The 20,844-nt window shown below is 40.2% G+C and overlaps 1 protein-coding gene across 5 annotated transcripts in view; it reads right to left on the bottom strand.

Annotated features, from left to right (window-relative positions):
- Cacnb4 (calcium voltage-gated channel auxiliary subunit beta 4) overlaps positions 1 to 20,844 on the bottom strand; it is a 270,533-nt gene that overhangs the window by 140,887 nt on the left and 108,802 nt on the right. The window contains exons 1-2 of one of the 5 annotated variants that reach the window (XM_070023282.1): positions 7,362 to 7,708; positions 5,295 to 5,454 (exon numbers count right to left, since the gene is read on the bottom strand). The exons of 2 other annotated variants lie outside the window; for them this stretch is intronic. In XM_070023282.1, the coding sequence (XP_069879383.1) occupies positions 5,295 to 5,300 (6 nt within the window). In that variant the 5' untranslated portion in view covers positions 5,301 to 5,454; positions 7,362 to 7,708. Of the gene's footprint in view, positions 1 to 5,294; positions 5,455 to 7,361; positions 7,709 to 20,844 lie in introns of those variants that run through there. 2 more of the 5 variants (XM_070023289.1, XM_070023275.1) reach the window with 2 other exon arrangements.

Below are 20,844 nucleotides of genomic sequence, written 5' to 3'. Positions count from 1 at the left end.
CATCTGGTCGAACCACTACTAAATAACCCCATGCTGCTGATCACATGTATGGTGTATATGTGTACAACGTTATATGTTATAGACCGTGTAGACAATTTGCTCCAGGAAAGTTAGAATGAGTTTGTGACTTTAAATGAGCATCATTATCCCACAATACTGTGAAATTTGGTAAATTATGTAATCACTTAATCACAATAAAAAAAAAACACACCAGAAAACTAGAAGTGGTGCTATGGCTCAAGTGGTAGAGCATGAGCCTTGAGCGGAATTGCTCAGGGACAGCTCCCGCCTAGATCTCAAGCCCTATGACTGACAAAAAAAAAAAGAGAGAGAGAGAGAGAGAGAGAGAGAGAGATCTTTCATGCGATTATTTCTAACATATTTATAAGATTATGTCTTTGTTGCCTTGTATGTCCCTCCCCCATGGTATAATCCCTGTTTTCATTATATATGATGTTGGTATATATGGAGGGGAAGGGAAAAAAAAAATTGTGAAAACAGGGATACAGGAGGACCCATTGCAACAATGAGATGTACAATTCGTTATGTCGAAAAATGAACTTTACAACTTTGGTGGGGGGGACGGGGGGGGGGGGAGGACTCGAAAGGATGGGAAGGGGAAACAAAGGAGGAGGCTACAATGCTTGATAAGAAATGTGCTCATTATCTTACCCATGTAATTGTAACCCCTCTGTACAGTATTTGCACAATAAAAAAAATAAATTGATATATATACTCAGTAAAAAAAAAAATAAAACTGCTGAAAGTTTTATGGAGACTTAAAAAGATGCATCACTCACCAAAATTTCAACCAAGTTGCTGATAGAGTAAAAACACTGAGAGCCCGAATCTTTTCCCTAGATTATGATCAAGATAAAAAGAGAGAAGGGAAGCTGGGACATTGGTTACTCACATCTGTAATCCTAGCTACCCAGGAGGCTGAAATCTGAGAATAGTAGTTCAAAGCCTCTTATGGTCAATTAACCACCAAAAAAAAGCTCAAGTGGTAGAGTGCTAGCCTTCAGCAAAAACATTCAGACCCAGTGCCCAAACCCTGAGTTCAAATCCAGGTCTAACACAAAGAAAGGGAGGAGGAGGAGGAAGAGAAGGAGGAAGATTAGGAGGAGGAGGAGGAGAAGAAAGGAGGGAGGGAGGGAGGGAAAGAATGAGAGAGTGAGAGAGAGAGATTAAAGAGTAATAGGAATAAAAGAGAGCTGTTATTTCAAAACTATGCACCTAGGTTTCTGAACAATTATTCAAAGTTACCAATATTCTTGTCAGGTATGTCCCTCATACTGATTCCCTTGAGTGAAAAGTCTAAAAAAAGCCCAAATTATTTTGTTTTAAATGTACAAGTTCTCAATATTTCAGTGACAGATTAAAAAAAAGTATGAATAGTAGAGAAGCATTTTAAGAAGAAAAGACATTAATAACTAAAACTACACCTTCATGTCATTGAAAATATATAAATGTAAAGCAAGAATGAGTATTGTTTTATTTAGATCTCAAAAATCTTGCAAGCTGTCTGAGCTACCTTCTTTTGGTATACTAATAAATACTGTAAAAGTAGCAGCAGTTTTCTCAGACTCACACCCTTCAGTGTCTTAAAATGTTTGAAGGCCAGAGCATAAAAACCTACAACTCTAAATCTGCTGTCATTATTTTATATGAACTGTAAAGTCCCTTTGAGTTTTCCCACTGCCCTGCAACATTCTAGTGGCCTGCCCTTCATACATGAGACACATGTGGCCTCTCTGTGTGTCATTCAGGTTGTCTGGTTACATTGCTGCTTTTCCAGCCCCCTTTTCCTGACAGAAGCACATAACAGGCATCTTAATTAGTCTTAACTTGGAGCAGAGCTTATATCTGTAAAGCCTCCTACATATAATTTTAACTGAACTTCATGGATATGTGAGTTCCTGACTTCATGGTTATTACAAAGGACAAATGGGAGAGGGGAGAAAAGAAAATGAAAAATGATAACCAGTGCAGCTACATCCTTGTGTCTTCCTTTGGTGGCTTTGTTACCTAGGTAAAGATATAACAGAGTCACAGAATGATTTGCACAGTAATAGATGCAAGCTGAACTTGGAAAGGAAGGAAAAGAGCTAAGGCAATGCAAAATCTCCCCACCTTCACCCTAAAACAACAACTTTGCATAGTCATTACCAACTTCCTACAGAACACCTGGCTCCATCAAAAATCCAAAGTTCACTGAGGACATGCACATGGACTCACAGGATCATATTCTAAAACCTTGGGTTGGCTGGTCATTATCTAAGAAGAAGACCATCAAGAAAGGAGGTACATAACACCTGGACAGCACTGATTTCAATCCTTCCACCTATCACTCAAAGATGTAAAATTAACAAGAGACCCTCAAGACCAAAAGCCCTGTAATGCGAAATTGATAAATTCTCATCAGATCTAAGGAATTTCTCTCAGCTCCATAACAACTGCATCTGGAGCTCATTTCCATGTATATTTTAGAGAACCATCATATTTCTAAGAATTGATCTGTTTAAAAAAAAGTTCTGCTCATCATTTACTTACCAGACTCTGGAGAAACAGCAAAGTAGCTTAGCTGAGTAAAAACAAGTTGACCGTCTCAGTGAAATTTCCTATACAAACCATGAAGGAGCATGTGGTTTACTTCCCTGGCAAGTGATATAAAATAATCCTTGGATTCCTTTACAGATCAATCCTCATTCCCTATATTCAGGCAATGAAAAGACTTTCTGCCTCTCCCCTCCTAACCAAGAAGAAATATTCTGGTCCATCAAGCCAAAAAGACCTCTGGTCTGGTTGTTTACAAAAAAAAAAAAATATCCATTCTTTAATATCACTACAGTGCTCTTCTGAAGGCTCTTGAACACATAATTGCTTCTGGAAGTTTATCTTCCTCCCTAGCAAGCTCAAGACACTATCATCATATTTAAAACAACTTTATTATAATTTTGACTGTAGCAATCCTTCTTTCTCTTGTGGATGTGTTGCCTTTCAAACCGCTTGGGTATCTTTCTTCACATCAAAAGCAGTTAATTTTCCTTCTCCAAAAGCTCTATGGCAGAATATCCCATTTACCATTAACCATCAATTAGCAATGCATGGAACATATCCATACATGAATGCACATGATGTACAACGTATACAGTGTATAAACCTCAGTGGATACACAGACATCTAGACAAACATACACAGTTACACTGCTCCTAGGAAATGGTTAACTAGAATAAATAGCTAACAGAGTCCTTATAATAATGTATAGTTCACATTGATATAAACATGCTTTTATACATACATTTAAATATTATATGTATATCATAATGTATAAAACTGACCTTACACTTTAGCTTTTTCAGCCATAATATTTCTATAAGTGTTAATAAATATATTATGGCTCCTTTCTATTCTGAGTGCATTTAAGGAACACATTTTCCTGTGTCATAAATGGCCTAATTTAGGATCTGATCGAGTCAGGCTAGCGTTCTAGCTCTGGGTAGAGCATCTGCCTAGCAAGAACCAGGCCCTAGGTTCACTGTCTGATAATACAAACAAAATAAAAACAAAAGAGATCAAGTCTCTCCTTCTAAATACTGAATACTGAAGAATTAAAATACTGAAGAATTAAAACATTTGGAAATGGAAGCAACCATATCCAAGAAACCAGCTACTACTTCAAGGTGCAGCTAATCCTGGCTTTACTTTTCAAAGTATCCTACAATTCTCTAATTCCTTTCAATTGTTCCAAATTCCCAAGGTGTGCCTTTGTAAGAGCCTTACATTTTGCAAAGGATCATCTACACAGGACAGATCTACTTTTGATAAGTCTGATACTTTGTGTAGTAAAGAAAACACTTAACCAAACAGGAGGTGACAAACAGTAGACGTGGAAAATGACCTCTTTATATATGTGGGCACCAAAAGCTCCAAAGTAATGGGTTACAATTAATAGTGATTACCACAGGATGGGTTTTAAGTTACTGTTATCTGCTCCTCCTATGTACTGCTAAAAGATTTCTCATTTAGGTAATAAAAAATACACGATGAATCCATTTATAAAACATGTGTACACCAAGGAACAGATCTACTGAAAAACTGTTTAAATTAGACAAAAATACAGTGTGCATTTGGGGGAGGGGTCAGCCAGTGAAAAATCATCCTGGCCCCCTAGACATGCAGTAAGATACACTGGGGGTGGTGAGGAACGTTTGGCACAACAATGCTCTAGAAGTCAGTTAGAAGTTGCAACTCTTCAGTGATTGCAAATGGCCTTGTCTCAGCATGGACTGGTGAAGCACACACACACCATTATCCATATCAAGCTGATACAGGAAATAACATGGGCCTGGGATGTAGCTTACTATGGTATTTGCCAAGCATGCACAGGCCTTGGGTATGTCTAGCCTCCAGAAAGACAAAGACAAAGACAAAGAAACAGAGACATAGAGAGAAAGGGAAGGAAGGAGGTAAGAAGGAAGGTTGGAAAGGAGGTAGAGAAGGATAAAGGCAGAGAGAGAAGGAAAGGAGGGAAGAAAGAAGGAAAGGAGGGAAGAAAGAAGGAAAGGAGGGGGAGAGAGAGAGAAAAAAAAGAAGTAAGGACATTCTATGGGAAACCTGTTCTTATGCAGGCCTGGGGTGAGGGGGGGAGTAAGGGGGGATGTTGAGGGGGTCAGGGAGACACTTAATTATCTCTTGTGTTTCCTTTTATTGTGAATGATCCTGGAAACCAAACCAGAAGTTAACGGACTTGCTCACACAGGCTCCACCAGACTCAAGAATCCAAAATGTCCATACTCAAGTTGTGTTCCAGCACATTTGTTGTTCCTCTTTTTCTATCTACACAATTTGTGCAATACAGAGGTCACAGGCTACCATCCAGGGGATTAGGGGTATACTATCCATCTTTGAACCAGACTCTTCGAGAAAAATTTCACATCACAATCCAAAATCCCTCTCCTACTGCGGAGACAGGACATGGGGACCAGTATACTTCCTTAGTATACTTCCAGAGTGTCTCCCTAGGTGAGAGGAGCTTATTACAGGCTGACTGTGTGGACAAGCTGAAGGTAATCACTTATCGCATGCTAGCTAGCCCCCACACACCCCGTGAACACAATGTCCAGAGTGCAGTTAGGGCACTGCTCCCAACCCCCCAGAGGAAGTGCCGTCCTCAGTCTTAGTGCCTGTATATTCTCCGGCTGCAGCTGGCCACCTGAGCAAAGCCTTTCCATGCCTATCCATCAGACCTGTTCCAAGAACTCTGCTTAGATCTGGGCAAACCCCACACTTACAGCCATAAATGCATTGGCACTGAGAAAGACTGCTGAGGATGTGGCACTCCAGGTGTGGCTTTATCTGTCACTTCACCGGCTCAGCTATTTAGGCCTAGTCTTCTCCATTGGCTTGAAGCTCTGTTCACACCATCTTGGGTAACACATCACATTATTCTTCCTTATAAAAACAAATAAACTCAAATGAGCATTCAGAATCAGTTCACCCCTCCGAACACCTCTGTCCTCCCCTCTGATTTCCATGACAGGTTCCGATCCCACCCCTAAAGAATCCCAAACTCGCAACTAAGGACTGACCAGATGCTCTCCCCTCATGCCTCAAGCTTCCCACCTTCCTCACCTCTGTGCCATGCACAGCCCCAATACCTCAGCCTGCTGGCCACCACTGAGTCACAGCACTGCACCACCTAGCACTACCCGCCAGCAACTACCACCACCATGAGTCAAGTCTCTGCTCTCTTCACTTCCCACCCTGCAGGAAAACTCAGCTTGCTTCTGCAGCTGGACCGAAAGCAAGACAAATGTTTTCATATTTATAATGGCTCCCCTCTGAACCAGTGCATCCGAAATTTATACAGTTCTAGAGAACAAGAAGCTGGCTATATTAGTTCCTAGGCAACTCTGTTCATAGCAGCTGGTTTCTAACGGCATTTCTGAAGGGAAAATAAAACCCCCATTCCACTTCAGTGCAATATACTGTCCACATTAAAATCCATAGTCAAAAATAAAGCTTACAATTCAATAAGGCATCGCATGTTTCATAACTGAGTGTGGAGAAGGGATAAGAAATACTCAGGCCTCTCCTGAGGAACTCAGCCGAAAAAGCTGGCTTACTAAACTCCTCTAGTGGCTTTTTCTATTTTCCAAACCCCAAACTGAAAAGGGTGGACCTTCTCAATTTCAGCCCCTCCTGGGTTGCAGACTACTGTCCCTTGCAATGAACTGACAGTCTGATCATTCACAAGCACATCGGACAACATGCAGAGAGACTTTTCAGAAACAGAGTTAGAGTTAGGGCAAACACAGACAGGAAGGAAAAATGGAATGCCTTATCAGAAGTGAGGATTTGTATCTTTCATAGACAGCACCACATCTGATATTTGTCTGCAGTGATATATATCATACTGTTCTGTTGCTGTTGTTACAACCTATGCATTGAGTGATTTAGAAACAACCTTATATAACATTCTTGTTCTGACTGTAGAAACAGGTATGGAATTGTACTTAGAAAATTCAGACTCCCCACAGCATATCCCATCCACACCCCCAATCATGCTATGTAACTGATAATGAAAAAAATCAGTTATTACCACCAGCAATAGCAGCAAGAAAGATTCAGGAATCCACTTTAATCTATATTCAGAAGCTAAAGTCCTGTGGTACAATTTTAAGAATTTCAGAAAACCATTTTTCCCTGATTTTAATAACTGCATGAGTCTGACCTATGGGGAGAAAGGAGTCGTTTTTCCAAGCCCAAACACATGTGAGTGAGTCCATTTCAGTCTTCCAGGGCAGGGGGGAGGAACACTATCTACTGTCTCTGTACTGGGCTGCTGTGTAACCACACTCCTTTGCATCTTATTTCCTTAACAAAGAAGCAGTAGGTCCATACTGCCTGTTTGGCCAGAAAGCACATAATAATACAGCTACAGCTTTGGAACTTCCACTCATGTTAGCTCAACAAACAATATGTATTATATAATGAGCAAGTCTTTCCTATGAACCCTGTAAAACATAGGTACTTTTCTGCATAGTTTAAAGCCAGTCTACAAGGAACAAGTTACCTCTTGTGAGCTCAAATGTGGAGCTGCAACGCAGAAATTCCAACAGCCTACACTCACTGATGCCTTTGCTATCACTCAAATTTCCCTTTGCTTGATGATATATCAATTTAAGTTAACTGCAAACTACACAGAGAGCATTTAAGCTGCAGCCAGCAAGCACTCGAGTGAGGTTGCTTTCAGCTCCATGTTCCCTGTGTTGCCTAAGAAATAAGGGGGAGGGGGAGGGAGCGGTGGGAGGAGGAAGAGGAGGGCAGAGGGAATCAGCTATCTATGAAATACTTACCGCCTCCGAGTCTTCAATTCCATGCAGGTACAAATTGTCATACATGGAGGTCTGATAATCCAGAGCACCTCTTTTAAGGCAAATACAAAACTGCTGCAGAAATCACAGCTAGAGCTAAAAGGAGAAAAGGCCTCTTTGGAAGAACTGCGCTTGCCTTACCAATTCTTGTGGATTTACCAGGCACTATGCTATTCTTGCGCATCACACAGGGTGAGGTTATTCCCAGAGGCATTCCAGACCTGGCATTTTATCTGCCTTCTCAATACAGAGCATTAAAAAAAAAAAAAAGAAAAGAAAAGAAAAAAGAAAAAAAAAACCTTCCTCAACCACAGACTGGTGACTGAGCTAGGAAAGTGGCCTCTGATTGGCTCAGCTTCCCTGCTTCAGTCAGCTGAAGCGCGTTCCCTGGGAGAGTGGAGGGTGACTGGAGCATCCTACCCAGCAAAGAGCTGCTTCCTGTTTCGTGTGTATGCTGAGTTCTACAATTGATCACTTCTCAATATTTCAAAGGCTGCCTGGAATGGAACAAACACAACCGCTCATCATCTTGATTAAACTCACAATCGGAGAACAGAGTACAGGAGAGATTTTATTTTCGGAGAATATTGTGTAAAAACAAGAGTATTAGATACTAATCTCCATCCAGCATCTGTACTTAGCAAATGAGATTTAAGTAATATCTCTAAAGGGAATATGTCATATAGAATTTTTTAACCCACAGTGAAGGAGTCATGAACAGAATAAACAGATTCTTGTGGGAATTTCAAGAGTAAAAGTTTTCAATATTTTCACTCAAGATCTAGCACCTGTACTTAACAAATAAGATTAAGTCACAGCATCTTTACAATAAATTTTTTTAAAGATTGTCACATTTCTAAAGAGAATAAATCATAGAATATTTTTTAAACCCACAGTGAAGACAAAAAAAAAGAATAAACAGATGGTAAGATTTCTTGTGGGAATTTCAATAGCAGAAGTTTTCAATATTTTCACAGAAGTCTTTCAGCCTCACTAGCCTCACCACCACCACTACCACCCCCCACATCCGCCACGCAGTTTGAAAAGGATGTCACCAGCCTTTCCTCTTTCTGATGCAAAACTGCTTAATGACTCCTGGACCTCATTAAGCTCCTCCTCAGTAAAAGCCAGGGAGAAATCCCAGGACTGCTCTCTCATGCATAAGCCTCTGCTATCCAGAAGCAGCGCTGACCTATTCCCAAACTCAAGCAGGGAAGTCCTGCACTCTTTCTCACTCTGCTCCTGTCACCCCATGCTCAGGTGCATCCAGGATGGAGCCTACTTTGAAGTCACTTTGAGAGCTTCCCTAGATACTTTTCTGGTCAACCAATAACATACTGCAGCTTTGAAAGAGGAAAGCTTCTAAACAAAGTCAGTTCAGTTTTGAAGAAGAAGAAAAAAGACATTGATAAGAAGTAAAGAGCATTTTCTAGAGAAGCTACATGAATTACGAAAGTAAAAACTTGTCCCAGAAATTCAGAGGCACAGCTTCACCACTGATGGGTCATATGATCATGGATCAGCCACTACTTCTATCAACTTTAGTTTCTTCACCTGCCAAACTGAGGTCAGAGAGAACTCTGAAAGAACTCTGCAAGTTTAAAGTGCAACATGAACACTTACCAACCACTACCATGTCTTGTCAGTCAAAAGACATTGGCTGAGGTTTGTGGACACTCAGCATAGGAGGAATCACAGGCTGGCCCTGGACCTGGGAAAGGAGTCCTGTCCTTCTAGGCAGTACCTCTGAAAAGCCTAAATCTTAGAGAAACAAACATGGAAAAGCTACACAAGAGCTACCAATGCTGAGTAAATCACACTCCTCCAGGTCTGTGCTGACTTGTTATTGTCTTTTCCATCACAGCCACACACCTCAAAAACAGCATCAATAGTCATTTTCAAATATAAAAGATGGCAAGGCAGCTCAGCTATCCTTCAGAAGGTCAAAATGGTAGGGGCCATACAGAGTGTCACCTTCAAGGCTACGCCCACACAGAGGGATAAGAGAAGAGGAAGTTGGAAACAATCAGATTCCACTGGATTCCAACGAGAAATCCCATGTACATGCTGGAACAAGTCCATTCTTTCCCTTCTCTACATTCCACAAAGCAAACAGCAAGACAAATGGGTCAAAAGAATTGTGACCACAAATTCACATATCAGATTCTGCTCACCAACTCTCAAACTACAGTTATGTAATACTTGAGCCAGAATACACAGAAAATTGAAACAAGCAGGTCTTTTTCCTTCTGAAGTTCTCCAGAGCATGCCCTTACTTTTATCCCTTCAACTGGAAGGATAGGTATTTCCTGGTTTTCTTTTTAATAAAAACTCCGGGCCTTATACTTGCTAGTCAGAAGTTCTTCCATTTAAGTCACACCTCCCAGGCCTTTTTGCTTTAGTTATATTCAAATAAGATCACACACACACACACACACACACACACACACACACACACACACACACACACACACGTGAGAGCCTGGATACACACACACACACACACACACACACACGTGAGAGCCTGGATACACACACACACACACACACACACACACACACACACACACACACACACACACACACACACACACACACACGAGAGCCTGGATCAAGAGCCTTCTATCTCAGGTAGTTGGAGTGACAGGTGTGCACTGCTGTGTCCATATTTTTATCAGCTGAAGTGGAAGGGATCTCACTACCATTTTCTCAGGCTAGCCTCAAACTATGATCTTCTAGATTTCTGCCTCCCAGGTAACCAAAATTACAGGCATGACTGCACCTGGCTCCCCATTATTTTTAAATAACCAATTAAGGGAGAAGAGGCAACCCACATTCAAGAGTCATCGAGAAGAAGAAAAAAAATGTTTTCTGCTGGGAAAACCAAGAATGTTCTTCCTGGAATGGGGGCCCTAAGAGGACCAGATAGAGGCAGAGATTCAACAAAGACGAACCTTCTTGTCCTCACAGGCTAGAACACAAGTCCAAGGCCTTCGTTGGCCAAATGTTTTTGCCCCTCATTGTTGTTCCAATTTTACTGAGTAAGCACAGTTTGTGGATGATTTACTCCTCTTAATCTTGCAAGCACTAATGCAGTCCTTTGCCTATAAAACCTTGTATGCTGGGGAGGATCGGGTTTGGGGGGGGGGAGGGGTAGGAGAAGGGATGGGAAGGGAAAACAAAGGAGGAGGCAACAATGCTTGATAAGAAATGCACTCGTTATCTTGCCCATGTATTGTAACCCTTCTGTATGGTATTTTCACAATTAAAAAAAAACAAACCCTTGTATGCATTTAAGTGTGAATGCTGTAGCCCTGATTATTCCCTGATGCCCCTCAGACAGGTGGTAGCCACAGGGAGACAAGGGAGTGAAGACCAAGCAAAATAAAAAAATCTCAAACAGTAGATTCTGTTTTTAGTAGTCTTCTGAGTTTGAACAGACCCTCCAACCAAGCAGCCATGACCTAAGTCCCTCTGAGTCTCATCTGTAATATGCAAGAAAAGTAGTTCCAAAACTAGTGAGTTATTACATGAAAGGCAAGCAGAGGCAGAATTGAAGAACTAGCCTTTTTTTTCCTTTTTAAGGCAGTTGTAGAGTACTAAGGCTGCACACATTATCCCACACAGAGAGCCTCATGCATGCTATGTCTATGTCAATGGTACTCCCTGACACTGTAAAGGGAAGTTATAAGGCATAGTGATCATGAGACAGGACTCTGGAGCCAGGCTGCTCTGCCACGTTCCAGCTATGTAACACTTGGCAGACTAGTTTGCCATTCTGTGCTTCCATTTCCTCACTAATCAAATCAGCTCTATTCTGAGATTCTTGGAAAGAGTAAAAACCCTAATATAAGAAAATACTCAAAAGGGGTACCTGATACAAGCCAAAAACACAACGCCTCTGTTGTTGATCATATAAAGTTTTTATTGAAATGAATTCCAAGAAATGGAAACTTCTTTTCTTTCTTGTTTTGTTTGTTCATTTATCTGTCTTTGGGGGGTAACGAGGACAGAAATGGAGGGACAAAAGGTGAACACAAATGAAGCAGTTATGCTCAGTAGATACTTTATTAAAAATGAACTATACAACTTGTGGGTGGGGACAGGAGAGAAAAACTGGGAGAGAGAAGGAAGGGGTGACACTGTCCAAAAAGAAATACCCCTCCGTACATCAACTTTATAATAACAATTTATATATATGGAAATATACATATATGTATATATAGGAAAACATATACTAGGAATATTAAACAAGCCTGGAACAGTTTTGATATCAAATAAGTGCATTTGTTTCTTTAGAATAGCTCCACAATGTGTATCGGCTACAATGTTCCATATAGGAATAGTATATTACTATTAACTTAAAAAAATACTCAAAAGGGGTGCCTAACAGACTTAGTTTGTCTATTTGATGCCTTCGTGGTTTTGATTACTGTTCTCTGCCTGGGTTCTGTCCAGAACTCCTGCTATCCTTTGCCTCTGTGGTACAATTCCCAAATCTTGCTCATGACACATCCTCAGTCTTTTCAATCCCCACCTAGGACCTGGTCTCAGTAACCAGAGCTAAGACCAGCATCCTGCCTCCTGTTGCCCTATTTAACTTCCTGCCAGCTCCTTCGGGCACCCTACCTGCTTTCTCTGGCCAGGCTGACTGCTCAGCTCCTTATGCTAATACTGGCGTGTTTATGCAGCCTCCTCTGCATCCAAACAACACCTGTTCCACAGCATTCTGAATCATTCCCTAGTGCCTCGGTATCCCCTCTGCAGTCTTCAACTGCCTCTCACTAACTGCCTGGACTCTGACCTCCATCATCTCCCACTACCTCCCAGACTGCCCCAACCTGTCACAACCACTGCCCAGAAAACCATCCTCATGAAAATCCTGTTTTAAAAAATGCTGAAAATAAAAATATGTATTTTTATATGCTACCAATGGATTGTACCAAGGAGCCAAGAGGAAAGTTAGAAAGATGTAGAGAGAGGGGCACAGAAATGGAGGGACACAGAGTGAACAAATGCAGCAGTGCTACTAACTAGACACTGTTCAAAATGAACTATACAACTTTTGGGTGGGGATGGGAGGGAGAGAGGAGTGAGGAGAAAGAGAGGGAAGGGATGACGTTATCCAAGAAGGAATGTATATTCCTTACCTGACTTATGTAACTGTAATCCCTCTGTGCATTATCCTTACAATAACAAATTTTTAAAAAGAAATGCACAGAAAAACAAAGAGAAGGGATAATGAGAGACAGAAAACTCAGAGACACTCAGAACAAGAATGAATATATAGACTGGCTCATCTCCCTGCCATTCTTGATGGTTTCAAGAGAAAATAACACTTCATAATTCATAAAAGAGTGAGTGTCGGAGAGGTTTAAAAAAAAGAAGAAGAAGAAAAAGAAAAAAAGCCTTTGGCCTATTCAACTTGCCAGAAAATGACAGATTCCCTCCCTGTGATTGAAGTATTACTCAGAATCTCTTGCTTTCTAAAATTTCTGTTGGAAAAAAAAAAGAAAAAAAGAGAAAGAAGCAGTTCTCTTGGCAAACACATTCCATAAAGCCACAAATTTCATGACTACTACACAACTTTATTTTCCGAAATAAACTTAAGAGACAAGTCCAGCTGGTCTCCTCCCTGTTGCCTATATATCTTTTAGCTAACATTATCGGTGACAATTTAACAATTACAGCTCTCGATTGCTGGCTGCTCCACATACACGCACACCCCTTCCCCCCAAGACCAGGGATCCCAAGATCAGCATGGCATGACCATGGCATGACAACCCCTCCCCCGCCCCCCAAGGACAATGTGAAAGCAGCCATAGAGATCCTGAAGGCAGGAACTGAACCAAGGAGATGATTGCAATCAAAACTCTTACATTTTGAGAAATTTCCATGTGAGCTGGGGAGTAATTTGACTCCTTTATCTGCCAGGCTTCTGCAGGAGTGGGAGGCAGGAAAGGGGGAAGGAAAGGAACACATCCACTCAAGGAGCATGACAGAAATGAATCAGCTGCCAACTTCTTACTACTTGGCCTTGGGCAAATAACCTCCCAGAAGGTGGGATTCCTTCAGTTCTATGATACCAAAGTTTTCTATAGGGTGGTTTTTTTGTTTGTTTTTTACATGCTATTGATGATTTCTTTTAATGAATGCAATGTTTCTTGGTCGGTGTCATCCCTTTCAACATTCTCACTCATCCCTCTCAATGTACCCGATTCCTCTCAACGTACCCTTTCCCTCACTTTTTTTAATTTTGTAGGAAATACATTGAATTCTTGTTTGCATCCTTCCCTACCTTCCTTCGGTAAGTTTTAATGTAAAATTGGTGGAATTGTTTGTTTTCATTTTTCCTGTACTGGGGATTGAATTTATAAGGTGAAATTCGTAAAACTCTCTGCTTTGTTACTACTTTTGGGCAAAAATTTTTCCCCTTTTTGGTGGGGGGGGAGAGGGGAAGTTTTCCTCTTTGATTTCATAACCAGCTAATATCAAGCAGCTCTGAAGACGTATTGACTACCTAGTGTCTCCTCTAAAAGTATAAATTGAGGATCATGCAAGCTCTTATTCAAAATCTTTCAATGCCTTTTCATTGTTCTTAGGATAAAAACCCAAGTCCTTACCATGATCTAGCTCGGTCCTAAAAGCTGTCTTCTTGCACCTTTCATTTTGCATCTCTCTCCGCTCTACAGCCAAGCTAGGCTTCTCAGACACACCACACCCTCTCTCACCTCTCACTATGGAGCCCCTTGTCTAGAATACTATGCTTCTTCCCAGTGAAGGATTATCCCCCTGTATGCACTTGTTTTCCCAGATGCAAACAGACATCAGGCAGCCACCAAAGATATGCATCAACTGTCTGACACAGGCACAGCAATCCACCTAAGCCTGGCTGTAAACATTCTATTGTAGGCCCAACCAAAAAGTCCCCCCACCTCCCTAGACCAAATGGCTTTTTCATTAGCCTCTGTCTCCTTGCCAGGCCTCCTTTGCATAGTCTTCAAACCCACAGGAAGTCTGTGCCCCTAGCTACTATATCTCAAAAGACAGTCCTCACCTATGGAAGATTGAGTCTGCCCTGTTTACTTCTTTTCTCCTCCATTTTCTTAACAGTGAATTCTATGGGAAGAGAGATCAGGTATTTGCCGCCAAGACCCACAGCCTGGCACAGTGCCACATACATGGATGGTTTTTATAAATATATCAATAATTCATGGTGCCTTCAACTCCTTGGCTATTCCTACACGGTGGCTGCCAAACAGTGCAGAGACTAAAAGAAATAAAAAATTAAAGTAAGCTCACCAAGTAAAACGAGAGTACTTTTTAGAGCTAAGAAATCCAAAAACATAAAGCATCCCTAGAGGGTCCTCACCAAATTCTCTTCATGCCCTGATTGGGAGACGAGTTCTGTTCAATTCCAATTAGTTCTGTTCAATTCCAATTCTGACAAATTCAGCAATCTACATAAGACATAAAGATACACTGTTTTAGCAGTATCTTTCTTTCAAAGTATCTTTCTTTCAAAGTAAACATAATTTGCAATGTGTTGATACAAAGTTCTTTGGGTTATCATTTGGTGGTAGAGACAAGATCTCATGATCTTCCATGCCTTCATGTTTTATGTGATAGCCCCTCTAGAAGCCCCTCTAGAAGGCTGCTTACCACCCGCACTATGCCACTCTCACCATGACTGTCTATTTGAGGGATTCATTCTTTAATTAAGTCCAATGGAAATCATTAAGACTTCCCTCAGACCTCAGGGAACTCTGTTCTGCCCTCCCTCTCTTGGTGGGTTAGCCTCACTGCACTGAGATTTATCCAGTAGACATGTTTCTTCCACAGGATGACAATTCAAAAGCAACACCCTTCATTTCACAGAAAAGCCTGAATAAACACCCACTGCAAAAACTAAACAGAAAGCATGAAGGTCACATTTTAATCCTGATGTCCTATCTTCCTTCATTATTCACGCAGCCTCCTCCAGCAGATGTTTGAGGCCATACAGTAAAGTCCACAAAGAAGAGAATGACCTAGAAATTTGTTAAGTCAGTTTCAGAGCTGCTCAGGACTCAGAAAACAAATCACAAATTGAGAACTCAGAAGAAAGCTAGACTCCAATCAGTAGTAAAGGCTCTGGCCTTGGCAGATTGTATGGACAAAGGGATACTGTTGAAGAATGGGTGGAAAATGACATTAGGAGCTGCAGTAGTTTCCAAAATTTGGTCTTAGAAAAATACTTATTTCCCTATAGGAAAAAAGTAAAAGGATCAGGCCACATATCTCTCAAAGGCTAAACCGTTTTCCTATTTTGTCAATATTCTTCCTATTATTCTTTTTTCTTTTTTTTCTTTTGTCAGTCGTGGGGCTTCAATTCTGGGCCTGGATACTATCCCTCAGCTCTTCTGGTCAAGGCTAGTACTCTACCACTTGAACCCAGTGCCACTTCTGGCTTTTTCTACTTATGTGGTGCTGAGGAATCAAACCTAGGGCCTCATGCATGCAAGGCAAGCACTCTACCACTGAGCCACCTTCCCAGCCCCCCTATTATTCTTTTCTGGCCTGGTGCCTAATATAATAAGAGAAACTACAAGTTCAATAACATGCTGAAAAGGGACAACTAGGCTGCTATGATATAGATGGCCACTACCATAGCACTGAGAGGACCTTTAGTGTCCAATTCAATCAGACTGGTGTGAAGCTTTAGGGGCAAGCATGTTAGATACTTACAAGGACAGGAGAATCTGGATGACTTCAAAAATTCTGAGTTTAGAGTACTGACACTCATTCTAGATCCCTCCTACAGATAGACCTAGTACCTTTAAAGTACTGCTAGACTTTGGCAGGGTTATCCGAGGCACTGGATTAATCTGAGATGTCAAACTGTCTAATTTCAGTGTCTGCAACTCCATGAGAGAGGTCAGGAGAGAATGACAGTTTGAGTTCATAGTGCTGAGAGCTAGCACTCTGTAGCAAAGAATACTAAAAGTCTTAGTACCCCTTCTCCATTTCTTCTATTTAAAAATAAACCCAGTTCTACATCCAATTTAACAAGGTATATGACTCTTCAACGAGAAACTACATTTCACAGTCTCTTTTGGCACTAGATGGGACCATGTTTTTGCCAACAGAATGGAAGTAAAAGTAATGTGTTCAACTTATACATGTGTCATTAAAAGGATACTGACTGCCTCCCATATATTCTCTTTCTTATTCTTTAAGATGTGGTCCTGATGAACCAGCTTCCCTGAAAAATAGAAGAAAGAAATCTCTGTGTTATTAGGTGAAAGAAGAAGATATTTCTATTTTATTAGGGTAAATTTGTTTATTAGGGGATTTTTTTTTTGCAGTAGCTCAGTCTAATACTAACTCAATCTAATACTACAAAAGTAAAACTGGTTATAGGAACAGGAACAAAGACAATCAGAAGAAAAAAAATTCCAGAAAGCAAGAACTTGACTCAGAAAAAGGACCTCACTAGTGTATATGCTTTCTCCTAACTCTTCATCCATGAGAAGTCTTAAGATGGTGGTCAGTGATCAAAAAACCCTCACTTACTCTCCATCTACATTAACAACAACAGTATATTAAGCTGTGTGCCAGCGGTTTACACTTGCAAATCTTAGTTACTTCAGTAGTAAAAATCAGGAAGATCACAATTGAAGGTCATCCTGGGAAAAAACCATCTGTGAGACTCCATCTCAAAATGGAAGATCTAGATATAGTAATATAAGCCTGTTACCCCAACTATAGTGAAAAATGGAAAACAAGAGGATCTGTGCATCATCAGTGCAAAAGGCAAGGCATGGCTCAGCAGGAAATGCCTTGTAAGCTCATTCTTGCCCCGAGTTCAAACCACAGTATTGTCTATCCCCATTCTCCACACCCACAACAAAAAAATAAACTAAAACACAGAACATCCGCATGTACAGATTTGTCCAATCTTTTTCTGAAATTGAATACTAGTGACAAAAACAAAATGCTTTTGAGTTATAACCATACACACACAAATTGCCAATTTTACACTTCCTCTTCAGAGCCCAAGTGCTTTAAAAGAAAATATCAACTCGAGTTTCAGAATTTAAGGACTCACCACCTTTTAGCAAAGCCCATGGGATTTCCTCATGAAGACTTACAGTTTTCAATATAATTTATTTTTTTGGTTCCTAGTTTGCTTGGTCATTTCCTTTGCAGTACTGGATGGAAAATTGGCTTCAATACTTAATCTAAAGCCTTTCCTCAAGAGGCCCAAATGGAACAAACTGAATTGCTTGATCTAAATTTCAAGTCTCAGAAGTGATTCTTGCATCAAATATTCAAGAAAAACAACAATCATTTCAATAGAAAATAGCACAGATTTAGGGATAAATAAAAATAATACAGTTGTATTGATAAAAAATAGAGGAAAATGTAAAGCAATCAATGCCTTTTGCTTGTAGATACATCTCAGAAATAAAAAAGCATAAATCACCCATAGACTTCAGCAACACACACACATCACCACATAGCTCACAAAGTAATTTGGCATTACATTTTTTTAACGGAAAAATCAATTTTCATATACTAAAGAAGGACATACTGAAGAATTAAAAGTAGCCATTTCCAGATAAATATTTGACTGCTACATACCTTCCAGCACCCACACTCACTGCATTTCTGAACATTGTGTGGGAGAAGAAGCTATAAATACTTCTTGACCCTCTGGTCTTGTCTACCTCAGAAATCTATTTTCTTTTAAACTAGGAAACAATAGTATAGCAGTTTTGAAAAACAGTAGTTTAAGCAAATTATTTCCAATAGCCCTTCATAATCTTTCAACATCAAAGAAGCTTTAAATAATATGCAACACACAAAACAGAAAAGTAGTAACTAGTCTCTAAAAGTAGTAACTAGTTCCTTGTGTTTGGGGCCTCTCTGATAACTGCCCACTGAAACCTATGCCTCTTATGAACATGAATTGTTGTTTTAACACAGTATCATGTAATGAGAGATATACTAATGGATGCTAAGGTCCATCCCAGGAAACAAACAGAAATTCTTAAACATTTTACTATGGCTTGCAGAGTATTAACAACTGTATTATTTGTAAACATGGAGATTTACCTAATTGAATAGGAAATTATAAACTTTCCTCAACCATTTGCTATAAAACTTTCCATTAAAGTCTTGAATTAAAGGGCAAAGTTAGGCAGATGGCCTCAACTAATATAGGTTGACTTCTGGAAAAGATATCTACTACAACAGTAAAACATTAACAACCCAGCAGCTATGGAAATCAAACTAATTTAATGACCAGCATAGTTGTTCATTTCCATCTCCATTCAGATTTTCTCAGCTGTCTTTGATTTGCTTAACTATTTACTTGGTGCACATAAAATAATTAGAAAAGCCGGGCGCCAATGGCTCACACCTGTAATCCTAGCTACTCAGGAGGCTGAGATCTGAGGATCGTAGTTCAAAGCCAGCCTGGGCAGGAAAGGCTGTGAGACTCTTATCTCCAATAAACTACCAGAAAATTGGAAGTGGCACTGTGGCTCAAGCAGTAGAGTGCTAGCCTTGAGCTGAAGAGCTGAGGGACAGCACCCAGGCCTGGAGTTCAAGCCCCAAGACCAATTATAATAATAATTATTATTATTAGAAAGACCTAGAGGATGAACATCATACCACTCTGAAAACATTAAAGAAGAGAATAAAGGCTGGGATGTGGCTGAAATGCTAGAGCATCTGCCTAGTCCAAACCCTAGTGCCATAGAAAGAGCTCACACATGGGCAAGAAGGAGAGTGAACTCAGGGCTTAGGAACTGTTTCTAAACTTTTTTGCTCAAGGCTAGCATTCTACCACTTGAACCACAGTTCTACTCCTACCTTTTTGGTGGTTAACTGGAGATGAGTCTCACAGACTTCCCCAGCCAAGCTGTCTTTAAACCACAATTCTCAGATCTCAGCCTCCTGAGTAGCTAGGATGACAGTCATGACTCACTGGTGCTTGGTTATGGTTTTTTGTTTTTTGTTTGTTTGTTTGTTTTTGTTTTTGTTTTTGTTTTTTTGGTTAGTCATGGGGCTTGAACTCTAAGCTTGGGCAATGTCCCTGCACTCATCAGCTCAAGGCGAGCGCTCTACCATTTGAGCCACAGCGCCACTGCTGGTTTTCTAGTGGTTTACTGGAGATAAGAGTCTCACCGACTTTCCTTACCCAGGCTGGCTTTGAACCGCAATCCTCAAATCTCAGCCTCCTAAGTAGCTAGGATTACAAGCATGAGCCACCGACCCAGCTCTGTACTTTTTTTATTATCATTATTATATCTGTCCTCCATATCCCTGCCTCCTGCCATCTCCAAAACATATTACTGGCTTAATTTCATCTACTTGTTACACTTCGCTCCAAACTCACACTTGTAATCTAGCCTCTTTTTGTTTCTCACGCTTCAAAGCAACTGAAGTATTTTTCTGGTCTACTGAAAATTTTCTCTAGCTTTTCCCTTCTTAAATAGATTATAAGGAGATCCTGAATTGCCAATCCTTCCCAAAAATTTTACCTTTAAAACATTTCCAATAAATATGTTTACTTTTTCTTAAATATGATTTAGGTTTGTACTTTGAATTTTTCCATCTTCTGTGTGCATTTTGCTTTATATTTTGAGCATGTTACATGTAAACTTTTGTATTCTCTTAGCAATAATGACATAAGCACTCCTTAACATTACTAAAATTTCCTTATAAACACAGTTTACTACAATTACATAATATCACATCGTACAGATGCATTATGCAGTTACCGTTATTTTGCTAGTATAAATAATGTTGAAATTATAATAGCCCACGATTTGTATTCTTTTCCTAGGCCATATTCCCAGAGATTCTTAGGCTAAAGCATAAGAAGACTGTGAAGCTTCTTGATCACCTGTCATATTCTGTAAAGAAAAAATATGCCAATCTACCTACCTATTAGTGCAGGCTCATACCTTGTTGCCATCAATGGAATGAGTGGGGACCTAGGGGTCTAATTTTTAATCTGCTACTTTTGTTTGAAATAAATAGTATCTCAATAGTTTTCAGGCTTTGCTAATGAACATACATATGTAAATATTTATAACATTTTATAAACATGGCTAACTTACAGAGCAAGAAATTTCCAGACTTAAATAAACAAAGACTATGATAGTCTCACCTCCTCCAGTCTTTTTCTGAAAAGTCTGAGGTAATGGCTCTCAAATATGGTCAGAATCTCCCCCCCAGAAGGGCTGTAAAGATCCATTTATGCTCCAGAAACTCAAATTCATTGACTCAATTGAGGTTCCATAATCCGCCTTTCCTAAAAATTCCAGTGCCATGGTATTAGGGTACTAAAGTGCCAGAGAAGACCACTGGCTGAGACCACATTTTGAGATTTCATGTCCATTGGAGAGATGAGCTGCTGCACAAAACCTAGGGCATGTGAAGGAGAGCCTTATTTTGTTCCACAGATCTG

This window comes from Dipodomys merriami, unplaced genomic scaffold, assembly GCF_024711535.1.
Source record: "Dipodomys merriami isolate MVZ:Mamm:240054 unplaced genomic scaffold, mDipMer1.0.p SCAF_1, whole genome shotgun sequence".
Lineage (NCBI taxonomy): Eukaryota > Metazoa > Chordata > Mammalia > Rodentia > Heteromyidae > Dipodomys > Dipodomys merriami.
This window is presented reverse-complemented; position numbering and strand designations above follow the sequence as displayed.